The following is a 16,043-nucleotide window of genomic DNA, read 5'->3' as shown; positions in this document are numbered from 1 at the left end:
ACAACAAGCAATGAAACCCAGCCCCTACACAAGTGCTTCCTGAATAAATAGACCATGGGTTGGAACACATCCCCAAACACAAGATCAGCTGTTTAGGTAAATCTGGGCAATTGTTGCATTGGTTTTAGAATGTAAGTTGTACTGCTCTTTGAGGATTATGGTGAGAAAACTTGCACGTTCTTCCCTACCAGTGTATTTCAGGCTGATCTCTTTTCCACCCACCAATTTTGAAACTGATCTCTCACTTCTGCTTTTCCTCAGATTAGTTTCATCTTCTCTGAGGTTTTCCAGTGGCTACTAAACCAATATTTTCAAGAGTCGAAGATGGGAGGTAGAACAAAAACTATCCGAATCAGTTTTCCTGCAACTCAATGAAATAAGCTTTATAAAACCTGAGTTTATACATCAAAACAGAGCACCTTGTGAAATTTCTGCTCTATACATTTTGCTAAATGTGAGCAGTTTGGTAGCTAAGAATGAGCTCATATACATAGCCAATTTCTGAAAGCCAGATGCAACATAACTGTTGGATAAACTGGACTTGGGAGAGGATGAGGAAAGGTTTAAGTTTGTCTTTGCATTTCCTAAGACCTGGTGCCAGCTGGAGACTGGCAGACTCCTTTTAGTTGTCTTCTATTGGGTAAAATGATTTTATTTTTGGTTAAAATACACACTGTGTAGTTTGGAATCTCATGATGCACACACATAGGTAAAGCCAGAAATAATAACTTTGGCTGGGAATATAGCCAAAGTTATTATGTCTGGCTTATGATGGCAACAGATCAGGGGGAAATGAGGAGGACAGGGGTAAATTCTTCCCCATTCCCTTTTAGCACAGGGGGACGGACGGATGGGCCTTTCACCTTCCAGATGTTGTTGGAATCTGTCCCATTAAACTTTAATTAGTTTAATGTAAATGCCCAGTGCGCTTCCATCGTCACAAGTCCCATTACAGCAGAGCATTTCGCGCAGCGGTTTAGAAGGGCAGGAGAGGCAGTATCTTTTCAAAGAGGAGTCTTGGAGCAAGCGGTTTGGAACTCAAAGATAAGGTTTATTTACAAAAACAAAAAAACCCCCGGCGACGAACCACACATATCAGCAAACACACCCAAAAGGGGAGAAGGGGAAAAGGGAACAAACACATGGGAGACTGACTATTTATACAAACTCATGTTCCTGGAAGCCTAATGACCTCCAGCTGCTCAGTGATTAGAGCGTTTCTGCTACCTTTTAACCCTTTGATAGCAACACCCCCTCTCGCTCGTAACACTGAGCTGTACCAACCTTAATTCAAATTTAAACCTGAACAGAAACATTTATGAGATTGCGGACTCAAAGCTTTCGTAAAACCGTCTGCGAGATTTTCTTGGCTTGGACAATACTTTAGTTCAATTAAACCTTGTTTTACACTTTGGCATACATTTTGATAACGGATATCCAAGTGTTTTGTGTGTGCCTTGAATTGACCTGATTTAGCTAGTTTAATACAAGGTTGATTGTCTTCCCACACTCTGATAGGTAGGGAACATTCTCCAAACAATTCTTGTACCAGTTGCTTATAAAATTCTAGTTCTCTACATACATCTGATAATGCATTAAACTCAGATTCAGTTGAACTTAAAGCTATAAGTGACTGCTTTCTTGATCTCCAACCAATTAGTGCATTTCCAAATTTTATCGCCATTCCTGACACTGATTTTCTATCTGGTCCAGCATCTGCCCAACTACTGTCGGCCCAACATTCAAGTTGTGTACTGGCCTCTGCTGATAGTTTTAAGCGAAACCTTTTGGTAGTTTGGAGATACCTTAAAACTCTTTTTACTCCTTGCCAAGCATGCATTGATGGTTTTTCAGCTTGTCTACACAGCATGTTGACAGCATATGTTATATCGGGCCGAGTCCACTGTGCAATGTGGAGTAAACTGCCTATCGCTGACTGGTAAACCCCGGGATTAGAGAACTCTGCCTGTTGCTCGGCTTGAGCATCCTTTATGTAACTTAACTCCATTGGGGTTTTAACACCAGCACAGTTGTCCATTTTAAACCTTTCCAGCAACTGCTGGATCTTAGCTTCTTGGCTGAGCCAATAGTTCCCATTTTCATCTTGCTGAATTTTAACTCCTAGATAAACAGATACATTGCCTAGTGATTTTATCTGAAACCTTTCTCCAAGCTTTGTGGCAAATTGTTGTGCAAGTTTATCATCCTTTCCACTGTATAATAAATCGTCAACAAATATCAAGACTGCTTCTTGTTCACATCCCGAGCCTTTTAGATAAAGACACGCATCTGCTGCGCTCTTTCTGAACCCCATGCTCTCTAGAGCATCGTTTAAGCAGGAATTCCAATTACGGGCGGACTGTTTCAACCCATAAATGGATTTGTGTAGGCGCCAGACCTGGTTTGGCTTGTCTCCTTCAAAACCCGGTGGTGGTGTCATATAGACTTCCTCCTGTAAGTCTGCGTTTAAATAAGCCACATTGACATCAAAATGAAACAGCTTATTTCCCTTCTTAGCTGAAGAGGCTAAAAGCATTCTTAGTGACTCTGATCTTGAAGTAGGGGCATAGATTTGAGAATAGTGAACACCTTTGCGCTGCGAAAACCCTTTTGCAACTAGTCGGGCTTTATACTGCAACTCTTCAGTAGTTGTGGGCTTTAAACGATATACCCATCGACAACCTACAGCTTGTTGCCCTTTCGGAAGCTCTGTACTTGTAAACACACCGAGAGACTTCATTGAAGCCATCTCTTTTTCCATTGCTTCCTGCCACTTTACGGCTTCTGAGCTTGGAAGCTGTTGTACTTCCATATAGCTATCTGGCTCACACTGTGCCATATTTACGTATACACTTGTCACCTTAAACCGCTCTGGCGGCTTGCCCTTTGTGGCACGGTTTGATCTGCGCAATTGTTCCTCTTGTGCCCCCTCTGACCGTTGGCTGTCAGAATCTGTCTCAGACTTTATATCTGGATGTGCCTCTAGGGATAAAGACCTCCGTTTAGATACCTCCCTTGGGCTTGGTGTTGCAGGCGACCTGCTTCGCTTTTGCTGTCTGCTAGGCCTACTGGGTGGCGATGTTGGAACACTCCTAGATTTTGGCTTTTCTACCTTAGGAGAAGAACCTTGTGCCTGGTCAGAATCTGTATCTGAACCATGTGCACCATCCCCTTCTGGCTCACTACTCTCTGGACTTTCATTCTCAGCATGAATGCCTAAATCATCTCTCAAAATGTCAGGGTTAGCATGTAAGTGAGTCCATCCGGACTGCTCACAAAATTCAGCACTCCTACTGAGGACCACTCTTGTAGTATCCCCATTTGGGTTCACGAATCTCCAAGATTTAGCGTGTGGTTCATACCCACAAAAGATGAGTTTCCTAGCCCTTGGACCTCCCTTTTTCCTTAACGCTTTTGGGATAAGTACATAGGCTGGACATCCAAACACCCGAAAGTAATTAATTTTGGGCTTCTTCCCATATAAAGCAAAATAAGGGGTAGTGCCAATTACAGAATTATATACTCGGTTCAGAATATGAGTAGCCGCCTGCCAGGCTTCCGCCCAGTAACTTTGAGGGAGTTTAGCATCAAACAACATAGAGTTTGCCAACTCTTGCAGAACCCTGTTTTTACGTTCGGCCACGCCTCCTTCTTGGGGGGAATAAGGTGTAGACAGACGATGCTTAATTCCCTTTTTCTTAAAGAAATTCTGCAACACAGACCCGGTAAATTCTGACCCTCTGTCTGTTTGAAAAGCAAGTACTTTAGTACCGAATTCAAGTTCTACTGCATGAACCCAATTTTTAACTGTTTCTGCAGTATCTGCTTTGGTTTTGAGAGGAAAAAACCATGTGACTTTCGTTTTGTCATCCGAGAGACACAGTGCATACCTCGAACCTCCCATGCTAGCAACAGGCATTGGGCCACATAGGTCCATATGCACAAGTTGGAATACTTTGTCAGATTTCCTATCTGAACTGGGATAGCTGCATCTATGAACCTTCGCCCTTTTGCATGCAGTACAATCCAAATACTTAGCACATTTGTTCATTTTGCACCCTTCTGATAATTCAGGTTGCTTTTTAACATACTGAAAAATAATATGTCCCAGACGGCGGTGCCATAAATGAACACAAGAATTATGGGTAGGCAAGTTCACACAACCAGCATGAACCTGTTCAACTTCATCTGGACTTGTCTCAAAATAATATAACCCATTTCTGCATTCCACCTGCAAAAGAGATACGTTATTCTTTGAAATAGTGCAAACCCCATTTTCAAACACAGTTTTAAAACCAACTCTATCAAGTTCTGACACAGACAAAATACACCCCTTCAATCCCTTTAGCACGTAGGCATCAATTTCTGTTTGCAAACAATTCAAGAACACTGTGCCTACGGTCTCTAAGGAACGTTTAGTTGAATCTGCCATAGTCACAACTTTAGGGGTTTGCAAATGTCTGCAATTCTGCAAACGGACACTAGATGGCGCCACCAGGTGGTGAGATGCACCACTGTCGATCAACCAGCGTAGATTGCTGCCTTGGCCACGCCCTTGCATCAACGCCATTGCTGAAGCCATGTGCTGTGTGCTGTGGGAGTAGCCACGACCTCCTCCTCTTCTTCGACGTCCCCTGGAACTCCTTGTCTGGTAACTAGGGGTAACGGCCTTGGTGCTGTCTTTACCAGGTTCACGTGTGCAATTCCTGATTAGATGGGAAGGGGAACCACAGCGAAAACAGTGTCTAGCTGCAAAAGCATTTACTGTATTCTCAAACTCAGCATCCCCACTCTTAGGCACAGCATAACTCCCCTTTGAAGACAAACCTCTTTCTCTTGCCTTCCAATCTTGCCAATTTTTCCCATTGAGTCGCGTAAACGGGACAGAAAAACTTTCCTGGGACTCTGCCATCCTCCCTGGGGCTTAGGAACGATACTCACACACCTGTAGACCGTCTCCCAGCTGCTCAGGTGGCTCCTTGTGGAATAAGACGTCTTCCAGCGAGTACAAACTGCTCAGTGCCTGTTTAAAACTTTTCTAGGCACGTTGCAGGACTCAAGCTGCTTTGAAGGCTTTCGTTGTCGGCAACCGCTTCTGACTTCGCTCCAGTCCTTGCATAAATCACTCTGAACTGCACTCCTTAGCTCCTTCTTGACGTACAAACACCCATAACCTGTCCCATTAAACTTTAATTAGTTTAATGTAAATGCCCAGTGCGCTTCCATCGTCACAAGTGCCATTACAGCAGAGCATTTCGCGCAGCGGTTTAGAAGGGCAGGAGAGGCAGTATCTTTTCAAAGAGGAGTCTTGGAGCAAGCGGTTTGGAACTCAAAGATAAGGTTTATTTACAAAAACAAAAAAACCCCCGGCGACGAACCACACATATCAGCAAACACACCCAAAAGGGGAGAAGGGGAAAAGGGAACAAACACATGGGAGACTGACTATTTATACAAACTCATGTTCCTGGAAGCCTAATGACCTCCAGCTGCTCAGTGATTAGAGCGTTTCTGCTACCTTTTAACCCTTTGATAGCAACTTCTGTGAGCTCCCAGCCAGCATAGCCAATGGTGAAAGGTGATAGAAGTTGCAGCCCAACAACTTTTGGAGCTTCACAGGTTCCTCTCCCCTATCCTGCAGATTCAGGTGTCTGTTTTTGTTGTTGTTAAGTAATTATTTAGGATCTGGCTTTTTCCACACACTCTCATACTTTTTGAGAAACATAAAACTGTCCTGTTCCCTGCAGCACCAAATACGAATTGCAAGTGTAACAGTAATCACAGGTGAAACACTGCAAACAGAATTCAGTCAGAACTGAGATGAAATATACAGTGGTACCTCGGGTTACATACGCTTCAGGTTACATACGCTTCAGGTTACAGACTCCACTAACCCAGAAATAGTGCTTCAGGTTAAGAACTTGGCTTCAGGATGAGAACAGAAATCGTGCTCTGGCGGCGCAGCAGCAGCAGGAGGCCCCATTAGCTAAAGTGGTGCTTCAGGTTAAGAACAGGTTCAGGTTAGGTACGGACCTCCGGAACGAATTAAGTACTTAACCCGAGCTGCCACTGAAATGGAATATTACATGACCTAAGAAGATGAATGTTTTGAAATAGTCTCCCTTTCTTTATTTCACATATTTATGAAGAGTTCTGAACTTGTTATTCCTCTGCAGCATCCTATCGGGCAAGTCCAGACCTGTTTAACTTCAGCACCAGATCATGTACCTTTTGACTATTCTCTGGGCCTTAAAACCTAAAGCGTTGAACACTCCACCAACAATGCCTGGATTACAACCAGTAGAGGAAAAGCTGTAAAGGCTGTCACTGACAGAGCTTTATTCAAGATTCAGGCATGACCCAAATCTGACCATTTACCAACTGAACCACATCCTGAGCAAAGCCAGAGCTTATAGTTGTTATTAATCATGTTATTTCCTGAAGGACCTGAGAACAAGAGTTAGTCACTGTACTGTTAAGGCTTGGAAGAAGCCAGGTGAGCAATCTTAGTAACAATCCTCGGTAGAAAGAAGCCAAAAATTATTCACTTAGAAGAGGCCACAGTCATCTGCACTCACCACTAACTATGTCTCCTGCTGGCTTTGTAGATTCACAGAATTGTAGTGCTGAAAGAGGCACAAAGGCCATCCAGTTCAGCTCCATGCAAGGAAGTGGAATCCTCTATACCAGATCACTCTGTGATGGAAGAATATAATGTAAATTATAGGGTTCTACAAGCAGAGCAGAAAGAGTCATAGTGAACCTTGCCAATAGTATATGCGGCATAAGGAATACGTTTAACAAGACAAAAGCTGCATTCCTCTTGCTGAGAATCTTGCCATTGATTCCCTTATTTGAATACTATTAATTGCATATCATATTTATATTTATTACATGCGAACTGCCTGATCCTATAAAAAGTTAGGTGTGTCTATTAAACTCAGTGGATTTAGATATGCCTAATTACTGCTAATGTCAGGCTGAATTTTTCCTCCTTTGCTATATAATAAACACAACAATTCAAAACAGTTGTCTGGTTTTTTATTAAGCTGAGATGTGCACAAGCTTTGTGCCCACTCAATTGGTATTTGTACTTCTCCTTCCCTCTTCACATCTTGGTGTATTGTGGTTAACCCAGGAAGTTTCTGTCAACCATAGATTCCCTTTACCTAGGGATGGGAATCTATAGTTACCATGATCGGAACAAGGCAGCATCTTAAACCAGCTGCAAACTATGGTTTGTAATCCTAGCAAGTGCAAATCCTGGTAACCATAATTTCCAGTTCAAGTGTAACAGGACACTATGGTTAATTCGTTCAGGAAGTGTTGAATCATGCTGTGGGCGCAGGCATGGCCAAACTTGACCCTCCAGATGTTTTGGGACTATAACTTCCATCATCCCTAGCTAACAGGACCAGTGGTCAGGGATGATGGGAGTTGTAGTCCCAAAACATTTGGAGAGCCAAGTTTGGCCATGTCTGCTGTAGGGGAAATGAAGAGAAGGAGCAAGGAGGAGTATGTGGTACAAGGCCTGTGCTTATCTCAGCAAATTAAGATGTGATAGGTGCATCTGAATTGCAGCACTCTCTTGTATCAAATGTTGTGCTCTAATATAGCATAATTGATCTCCCTGTTTCGTGTAATGGCTGGATATTAATAGCTTATGTTTGATATACCGTCAGATTGACTAATGTCATTATCTCTGTAATGTATGAATTCTGAAGCCATTCCCTTTTATTTAGTTCTGATTGTGCTCATCAGTGTTTAGCAAAGGCTAATTTTGCAGCAGTCAAGGAAACCACAAGAGAGGCTGGGGGTAGGGGGCATTATTCATTTATGTATGAGATTTTGTACCCAAACTTCACCACTAAGTCTCAGGGCAGAATTACAACAAAGGTTTGCTGCAATGGGTTTTCGCCACTGAGGAAGGGTTTGCCATAATCCTGGAAACTGACCTATTGCTCCAAAATGGGATCATCCTGGAGCACAATGCCTGGGGAGATTCAGCTGACAGGCCTGCTCTTGTGAATTCAGTTTGTAGGCTTCCCAGAGATAAAGGTTGTCTGGTGTGTTTAATGAAACTCAATAACTCAGGCTTTTATGATGTCATTTCCCCCCTCTCTTTCATTTGCAGATATTGACGAATGTGTTGATGGGACTGACAACTGCCACATTGACGCCATCTGCCAGAACACTCCCAAATCTTACAAATGCATCTGCAAATCCGGCTACACCGGAGATGGGAAGCACTGCAAAGGTAGGGAGAATAGGTCAGCCCATTGAAGCAAAGATGGGGAGGAAATGCTTGCATGCTCTTTTATGCTGTTTTATGCGGAGGGGCAAAAACCCATTATATTTCAAAGAGTTTTTTATTAGTTGTGTCTTAGCTGCAGTGAAGTTCCTTTGGTGTCTCTGAAAAATGTGAAGATCACTCTGCTACACTCACAGCCAATGTGGTCAGAATAATGGCTCTTCCAGATGGTTTTAATTCTATTTATTAAGCTAAATAAATGGATTATTCATTTTGTGCGGGGGTGAAACAGCATGGGGCTACCAGACTGCCTCTGGTTAGGCACTGATGAGGGAGAGGCTTGCTTAGCTTTAATAAGTATTCTCAGATAATTTCATGGCTCTAGAGAATTTGGTGAGTTCTGTTTCATTATCCTCCTTACCACCACCACCACTGTCAGATGCAGTGGTTTCCACTGGTCAGCGTGGCTGAAAGAAACTTGCCCATGGTTATGGTGGACTGTGTGTACCTGTGTTCATAACAAGGGTCTGATGTGTGGGTTTCCCTTCTACAACACAGGGACCCCACTTATGGGACATGCCCTGAAGGGTTTGTTGATCATAGAATGATAGAGCTGGAAGGGACCATGAGGGTCATCTAGTCCTGAGATCTCGTGCTCCACCAACTGAGCCATCTCAGTTTATGTTCATCATGTTTGATAGCTTCCATTGAGATACAGTGGTTTGAGGAAAGGCTGTAGCTCCATGGTAGATTATCTTCTTTGCCAGCAGGAAGCCCCCAATTCAATCCCTAGCATCTTCAGGTAGGGCTGGGAAAGTCTTCCTTGTCTGACAGAAACCTGGAGAGCTGCTGTGAGTCAGTGTAGACAGTACTGAGTTGGTTGGACCAGTTGTCTGATTCAGTATAAGGCAGCTTCCTCTATCCCTGTAACCAGTGCTATTTTTCTAGAAAACACGCACCATGAACACCTCCCTTGTTCTCTTATAATGGCAATGACGCCCACCTTGAAAGGTGCCGGAACTGAGTTCCAGCTGACAAAAAGCCCTGCCTGTAATCTACCTCCCCATTGATGTGGAGGCACTCCTGAACAACCATAAACCCTGACCGCTGCAAATTGACAGATACTGGGAGCTCTCGCACCAGCCAAGAAGTTCTTAAGCTGCAGCTGTGACTAGAAACAGGGTGGCCATCCCACTGTGCGGCTCTAATTCAACTGCATCTGTCAGGAGGAGGAGTGAGAGGCAAGGAGAAGGAATGAAAGTAAGGAGGGACAGAGGACAGGGAAGAGTATGGAGGGGGTGACCAGGAGCCGAGGGGATGGTGAGGAGGGGAAAAGAAGCAGAAGATAGTAGAACAGTCAAGCCAGAGGAGAATGTGGGGAAACTGTGACGCTGCACAATAAAGGACCTCAGGCAAGAAGGTTGTTGGGCTGATGCTCCCTCTTACTCTGAGACACCCCAAATAGCAAATGTTTCTGTGGAGCACCCCTTTCCAAATTCCAAACTCATTTTAAAAACATTCTTAAAAAAACAAACACCAACCTATTTTTTGCTTCCTCCTTATCCATGCAGTTCTTGCTTGCAGTTTGGGCTTTTGTTGGGTGTCCAATAGGCTTTTCCAATAGGGTGGGTAGGTGAGTTGTGGCTATCTGAGTCTCTGTGTGTGTTATACATGTGGTATGTGGGCCTATGTGAGTGTGATCCTCAATGCAGCCTTTGGACCTTAAAAGGTTAGCCATCCCTATGTTAAAATCCCTGCATTTGTGGCTGCCTCTGCCCTTCACAGATATCCAGTGAAAACGGTCAGGGAATAATCTAATCTGTAGGACCTGAACTGGTTCCCAGACTGGACTGAATAGCCCTCATAGGCTTTCCTTACAGCAAAAAGGCTGCTACTAAGGCTCATACTTACATGTTGACCCAAGGGCTGAAACTTGGGTTAAATATAATTATGGGATTTTTTCCCAGCAAACAGATTTGGTTTACATGAACAGTCTTTCTAAATCATGATGAACGTGGCTCCTGTACCCAAAGTGCTGTCACAGTGTCATCTCATGTGACATTTTTTCCTGGCCCTTTCTTGCTGAAATCCTGAATCAAAGGAATGGCTAAATTACTCTGTGCGTCTGAGTTACTGGATTTCCCCCCTATGGAACATATGTGGTTCCACCAATTATTTTCAATTAAGCAACTTGGCCACCTCAGTGTTGGACTTTTATCTCCAGTGAATGATCAAAGTATCAAGCCCATCTTGAAACAGAACTGAGAGAGCCAAACTCTGAGATCACATAATAAACAAGGACTTGTTTTGAGTGCATCCCTTTATCAAGCTTCCAATAGTACTGCATGCATAAATTCCTGATTGGATAATCAAAAGCTAAAGGCTATATTTCTGGGATTATGTTGGACAATGGTAGAGATGCATCCATCTTGCATTTAATATAGAAAACACAATTATAGTGGCTTTAACAAATGACCTGGTGCCAAAATTTGACCATGAGTGGGTCATTTTGAACCATGTGACGTGTGAACAATTTCGTTGTAAGCTGCTTTGAGTTTATTGACGGCGAATACAATTGTTTGAACAATACTATTGATGGTCTAGTAAACTTATAAACTCTAGCTAAAGCCCTTCAATGATTTTCATGCATGCGCTCAGTGAAAAGTTGGTAATTCTTGGACCGCTGATGTTCTCCATTCTATGTACAGATGTTGATGAATGTGAGCGTGATGACAATGCTGGCTGTGTCCATGAATGTGTCAACATCCCAGGGAATTATCGATGTACCTGCTACGATGGCTTCCGCCTGGCACATGATGGCCATAACTGCCTCGGTAAGAGATTCATGCATTGTAAAACTGTTTATATTCAAAACATATAAAAACAACAGTGTAAGATTTGCCATATAGACTTCCTATTTCAGAAGCAGCCTGAAACAAGAGCTCTCAGAGATATGAATATTTGCATTCTGGATCCAAAAGTTGAATTCTTTCTGTGAATTGCTGAGTGCAACTTTTCTGACTCAATTACATTGGCAGGCAGGTGTCCTCCAGAAATTCCTTTTTTTTGTGTGTGTGTGTCTCATAGCTGTTACATATTTGGTCATAGAGCTCTGCATTGTTCAAAGCAGACAGAGGCAATAAGCTATGAAATGTGCACTGTATCTGCTGAAGCATGCTTTCTTCGAATCCATTGTTTCTTCTCTGTTCTTTTGCACTGTCCTACGTATATTCAGTGGAAAGATGAAAAGCATCTTGGCCCAGAACTACAGTTGAAATTCAGCAGTTTTTTATTTCTGCTGACTCTGCCATCACGTGGCATTGCATAAACACCCCAGCTGTGAAGTTTTGCTGCAGGGTAGATTGATTCTCTATCTCATAGAGAAATACAAACTTTTCTGAAGTGGCTTCTTCTGTCAGGTTGAAGATTAAAGTAAAGATCTTTAACACTTTCTTGGGAGACGGAGATAAGGCAGCTGGATTTATTTTCCAAACAACCTATGGAGAAAAATCATGTTAGTGAATAAAGCTTCTTTTGTCTATCATTTTGTTCCAGTGGGAAAAAACAAGGGGTGGGGGAGAGATGGTAAAAGTTAATGTATGTTGAGTGAGTGCCTGTTATAAAAGCTTCTTCCTTTCCTTGCTTAAGTTATGTTAATATCTTATCTTTAAGGATAGTGATCCCGGTTATAGCTCCCCATGTAGGAAAAGATGCTCTGCTGGGGCCTGGAATTGCCTGCCACCTCTGCTGCTGCCATCTTCTACCCCAGGCGTGAGAAAGAGAAAGTGCAGTGACTAGTACCCTTGAGCATTCAGATTGAACCTTTGTGGGGTAAATGCTGGGAGCATCTTGGTCCCTAATTCAGACACTCCTTCAGCTCTTGTTCTAGCAAGTGAACAGGGCTACAGGTTTTCCTGAATACCGTCAGAGGCAGCATTCCTAGAAAAGTTGCCTGTCTGCAGCAAGTCTTGGCGAGCCCCTGGATTCTGCCAGCTGGCAAATGGATTGCCTGCCTGCCAGGGTGACTCACCGAGGCACTAGCGCAGGGATGAACAAAATCATTAGACTTGCAGGCACAAATGATGAGAAGAATTTAATTATGGGCTACAAAGTGCTTTCTTTTCCCTTTTGATTTCTGTGTTTTCAGGTGTTGTGCACCACTTGGGTTTTTACACTTCTGGAACACATTGTAAAGCAACAAAGAGGAGCGTATGAAGCATCAGGTATGGAGAACCTTTGGGCCTCCAGAACTACTACTCCCATCAGCCCAATGGTCAGGGCTGATAAGTGCTGTAGTTCAGCAACATCTGGAGGACCAAAGGTTTCCCACACCTGTCCTAGATAGAAAGCATATGCACTGCCACTGAGTCATAGTGGAAGTGGAATGATTCAACTCCCCCCCCCCTCCCCAGATTATAATGATCAAAAGGGTTTCCATTCTTGATATGCAATGTGTTGCTCACCATACGCTGTTGTACTATAGCTCCCATCAACCTTAGCCAGCAAGGCCAGTAATCAAGGATGATTACCAGCAACATGTGGAGGGCACCACATTGAGAAACCTCAAGAAGTCACAAGCTTGAAAATAAGGTTGTTAAAGCTAGTGCTATTTTTCTAGAAAAAGAGGTGCCAGAACTCACCATGGACACCCTGCTAGTTCTCTTATAATAGCGGGGGTACCCACCTGAGAGAGAGCTGTCATGATATACATATAGGGTGAAGCAGTACCCTATCCCATAGGATCTAGAATGCCATTGGGTTGCAAAAGTAGCATAGCCAAATCTGAGTTTGTCTCAATATTGTCCTCCCCACATGCATGAGAACTTTTCTTAAAGCCGCAAAGAGTCTAGGTTGCTGACATCACAAATCCACCTTCACACCTCTCATAGTAGCAAAAGTCTATATCACTCTCATTGCTCATCTGTTAGGCCAAACTTGCTTTTTAGCCCTCTGTAAGCAAAAACCATTCACACACAGAAATGTAACTGTTCTGTCTTGGTTGCCATGCAGTTACTAAGGCTTGAACTACAGTATTTCTTATTAAAGTTGATACATTCTTTGGCAAAGCTCATAATTTACATTTTCAATCCAACTGGGTTAAGAACACAATTTAACTTTTAAAAAGGATAGAATAGATTAAAGAGGTTTGATGCATGTTTTTAAAAGTATTATGTGTGATTATATCATAAGCATACCGGTAAATGTCTCTAATAAACATTAACTTACTGTTGTTGTTTAGTTGTTTAGTCGTGTTCGACTCTTCATGACCCCATGGACCTAAGCACGCCAGGCATTCCTGCCTTCAGTAACTTACTAGGTTGCCAAATATACAAGTTGGCCCTAGTGCTTCTGCATATTAGGGTTGCCAGCTTACTAAAGCCACACTTAAAGATACAATATGCATTTTAATTGCGACACTTGTAGGAAAGATGGAATTTAAATGAGATGGGGAGGTATAAAAAACCAACCAACCAACCAACCAACCAACCAACCAACCAACAAACAGGTATCTAGACCTCTAGTGAATGCCAGGGTGTTTAGTCACTTGCTTTTCTGTCAGTGACTTATCCCTGCTCCCTTTACCCCCTCTCATTACCAAATGCTCGGTTTCCTTCTCTGAGATGGGTCTTGGCTTCCTTGTGCAAATTTGGGCTGCGGGCGAATTCTGCAGCCCTGTATCCTATTCCACAGTTGCCTGCTTTCTGCAGCTATATTGGAGTAGTTTTCTGCAGGAACTGTTTTGTAAAACTTTGCTGTTAAAGCCCTGTATACTATTTTTGTTGTGTCTGGACATACGAGTTTAAGTAAAAACAGCAGCAACAGCTGGGATTCTTCAGAGTTATTTAAACACTGACATTTCATCAGTGAAATGCTGCCCCTCCCACCCTCACTGCCCCAGGGTCTCATGTTGAAAGATTGCAATCTCCAAGTTATATATTTCAAACACATTTTTAGGGGAAATTGCTGACAGGGGAGGTAGCTGGCTCTGAATTCTTACTCCCATGCAGTAAATCTGTGAGTGGAGAGCCGCTGATGGGATGATAGCAGTGTACAAGCCTTGAATGATTTTCTCCCCTTCTGTCCCTTCTCAGTTTAAGGCACTTCCACACCAGGTATTTCTGCACATTTGCAGTGTCCAAAGAACTTTTTTGAGGAGGAGGAAGACACAATGATATGCTTGAGTTTTAACCCATTTTTCCTCTTCCTGGAATAATCTGATCAGTACTGTTTAGACCAGTATAGATGTGAAAACTCCAAAGATGAGGCTGTTTCAAAATGGAACTATTCAGTGTTTTGAAGCAGTTTGTTTCTAACGTGTTATGTGATGTTTCTGGAGGGTGATTTCTAATGCCACACCGCCTTGTTTCCTGCTTGGCATAGCTAGGCACACCTGAGCCATTTTATTTCTGGGAGCAGCTATGGTAAGGTTACCAGAATTTTTTCAATAAATCCGGGGACACTTTTCAACTTCCTACTAAATAGATGGATTTTGTCTGGGGACTGTCCCCGGGAAACGGGGACGTCTGGTAACCTTAAGCTATGGGAAGGTTGTTGCTTCAGAGGTGGCAACCTTGCTCCGTATGGAATTTTATTTTATTTGTTTTTAGTATTGTAATGGGACTTGCATACCATCAGAAAGCCTATCCTGGAATTTATGAATGGCCCCTGTCTACCTTTCCTCACTTGGTTCTATAACATGAAAGCATTTGAAGGTCTGCTGCTCTTCCTTGGTTGATATAACTGCACTGATTTTGGCAGAACCTGGATGAGCTGTGTTCCCTTTTGATACTTTGCAAATTCTGCTGGCTTAATTGCCTACTAGCTTAGAACAACCTTGTTCCCACTAAGACCACAAAACCGGCCCTTTTAAAAAAAAAACACTGAGCACCATGTAAACAAAAATATTTGCATATAGGCAGAAAATATAATGGAGGAGAGGTTTTCCCCTGATTTCGAGTACAGCCACTTACTGTGTGTTGAGGTAGGAACGATGGGCAGAACTTCATTCTGTATAACAACATGAGAATCAAATGCTGTGATTCCCAGTGCTTTACAGTCTTCGTAATAATCTGCAGCTTCCCACAAGGATCATTTAACATCTTTAATGTATCCAAATATCTAACATCAGTTGCCCCTGCTGCTGTGTGGGAGCTCACCTCTTTTTCCAATTAGCCCTGCTGTGGGCGGATGGGGGGGCAGGTTTTCCTCCCAGTGTAGAAGCCCCAGGATCCTGCTCTACTGACACAGGGTGGGCCCCACATCTGACCAAACAAATGAGTTAATAGCAAACATGATGAGAATCATAATATGGGGAGGAAGTGTGCAAATAAAGCCCAGGCCAAAACAAACCTTCAGCCTCACTTTGGAGAGCTTGAGTTCGCCTTGATCCGACAGTATGTATGAGCCACACTGTTGTCATTCATTTATAAAAACAAGAGATATCAGTGCTCAGGTTTGCTTGGAAATCACACCGCGACATGTTAGCCTTTCCTCCACTCCCCACATCCAGATGCACGGGCATGGGGACTGTGGGAAAGAATTGTTTGTTTTATTATATATCGTGCTATTCAAGTTATATATAAGTTGCTATCGAACTTATATATCCTGCTATTCCAATGCACTTGCATTGTGCAGGGTGGCTTGCAGGAAATTAAAAACAAAACAATCCCATAAGAAATAAAATCAACAGCATAAAAACAGAAACTAGCTTGGCAGATAAAAACAATTTTAAGCCAAGCATCATTCTACCAGATAAAAATCAAACTGCCAGAAAAGGAAAGTTTTAACCAGT

General features: G+C 42.9%; 1 protein-coding gene across 5 annotated transcripts in view; it reads left to right on the top strand.

The window, feature by feature from the left end:
* SCUBE3 (signal peptide, CUB domain and EGF like domain containing 3) overlaps nt 1-16,043 on the top strand; it is a 114,762-nt gene that overhangs the window by 21,720 nt on the left and 76,999 nt on the right. For all 5 annotated transcript variants that reach the window (XM_081865363.1, XM_081865366.1, XM_081865365.1 and 2 more), the window contains exons 2-3: nt 8,135-8,257; nt 10,960-11,085. In XM_081865363.1, coding sequence (XP_081721489.1) covers nt 8,135-8,257; nt 10,960-11,085 — 249 coding nt within the window. The remainder of the gene's footprint in view (nt 1-8,134; nt 8,258-10,959; nt 11,086-16,043) is intronic.

The sequence above is a fragment of the Podarcis erhardii genome (genome assembly GCF_964252035.2).
Source record: "Podarcis erhardii genome assembly, chromosome: 6".
In the NCBI taxonomy this organism is placed as follows: Eukaryota; Metazoa; Chordata; class Lepidosauria; order Squamata; family Lacertidae; genus Podarcis; species Podarcis erhardii.
Note: the sequence above shows the minus strand (reverse complement) of the source record. Positions and strands in the feature narration are given on the sequence as shown.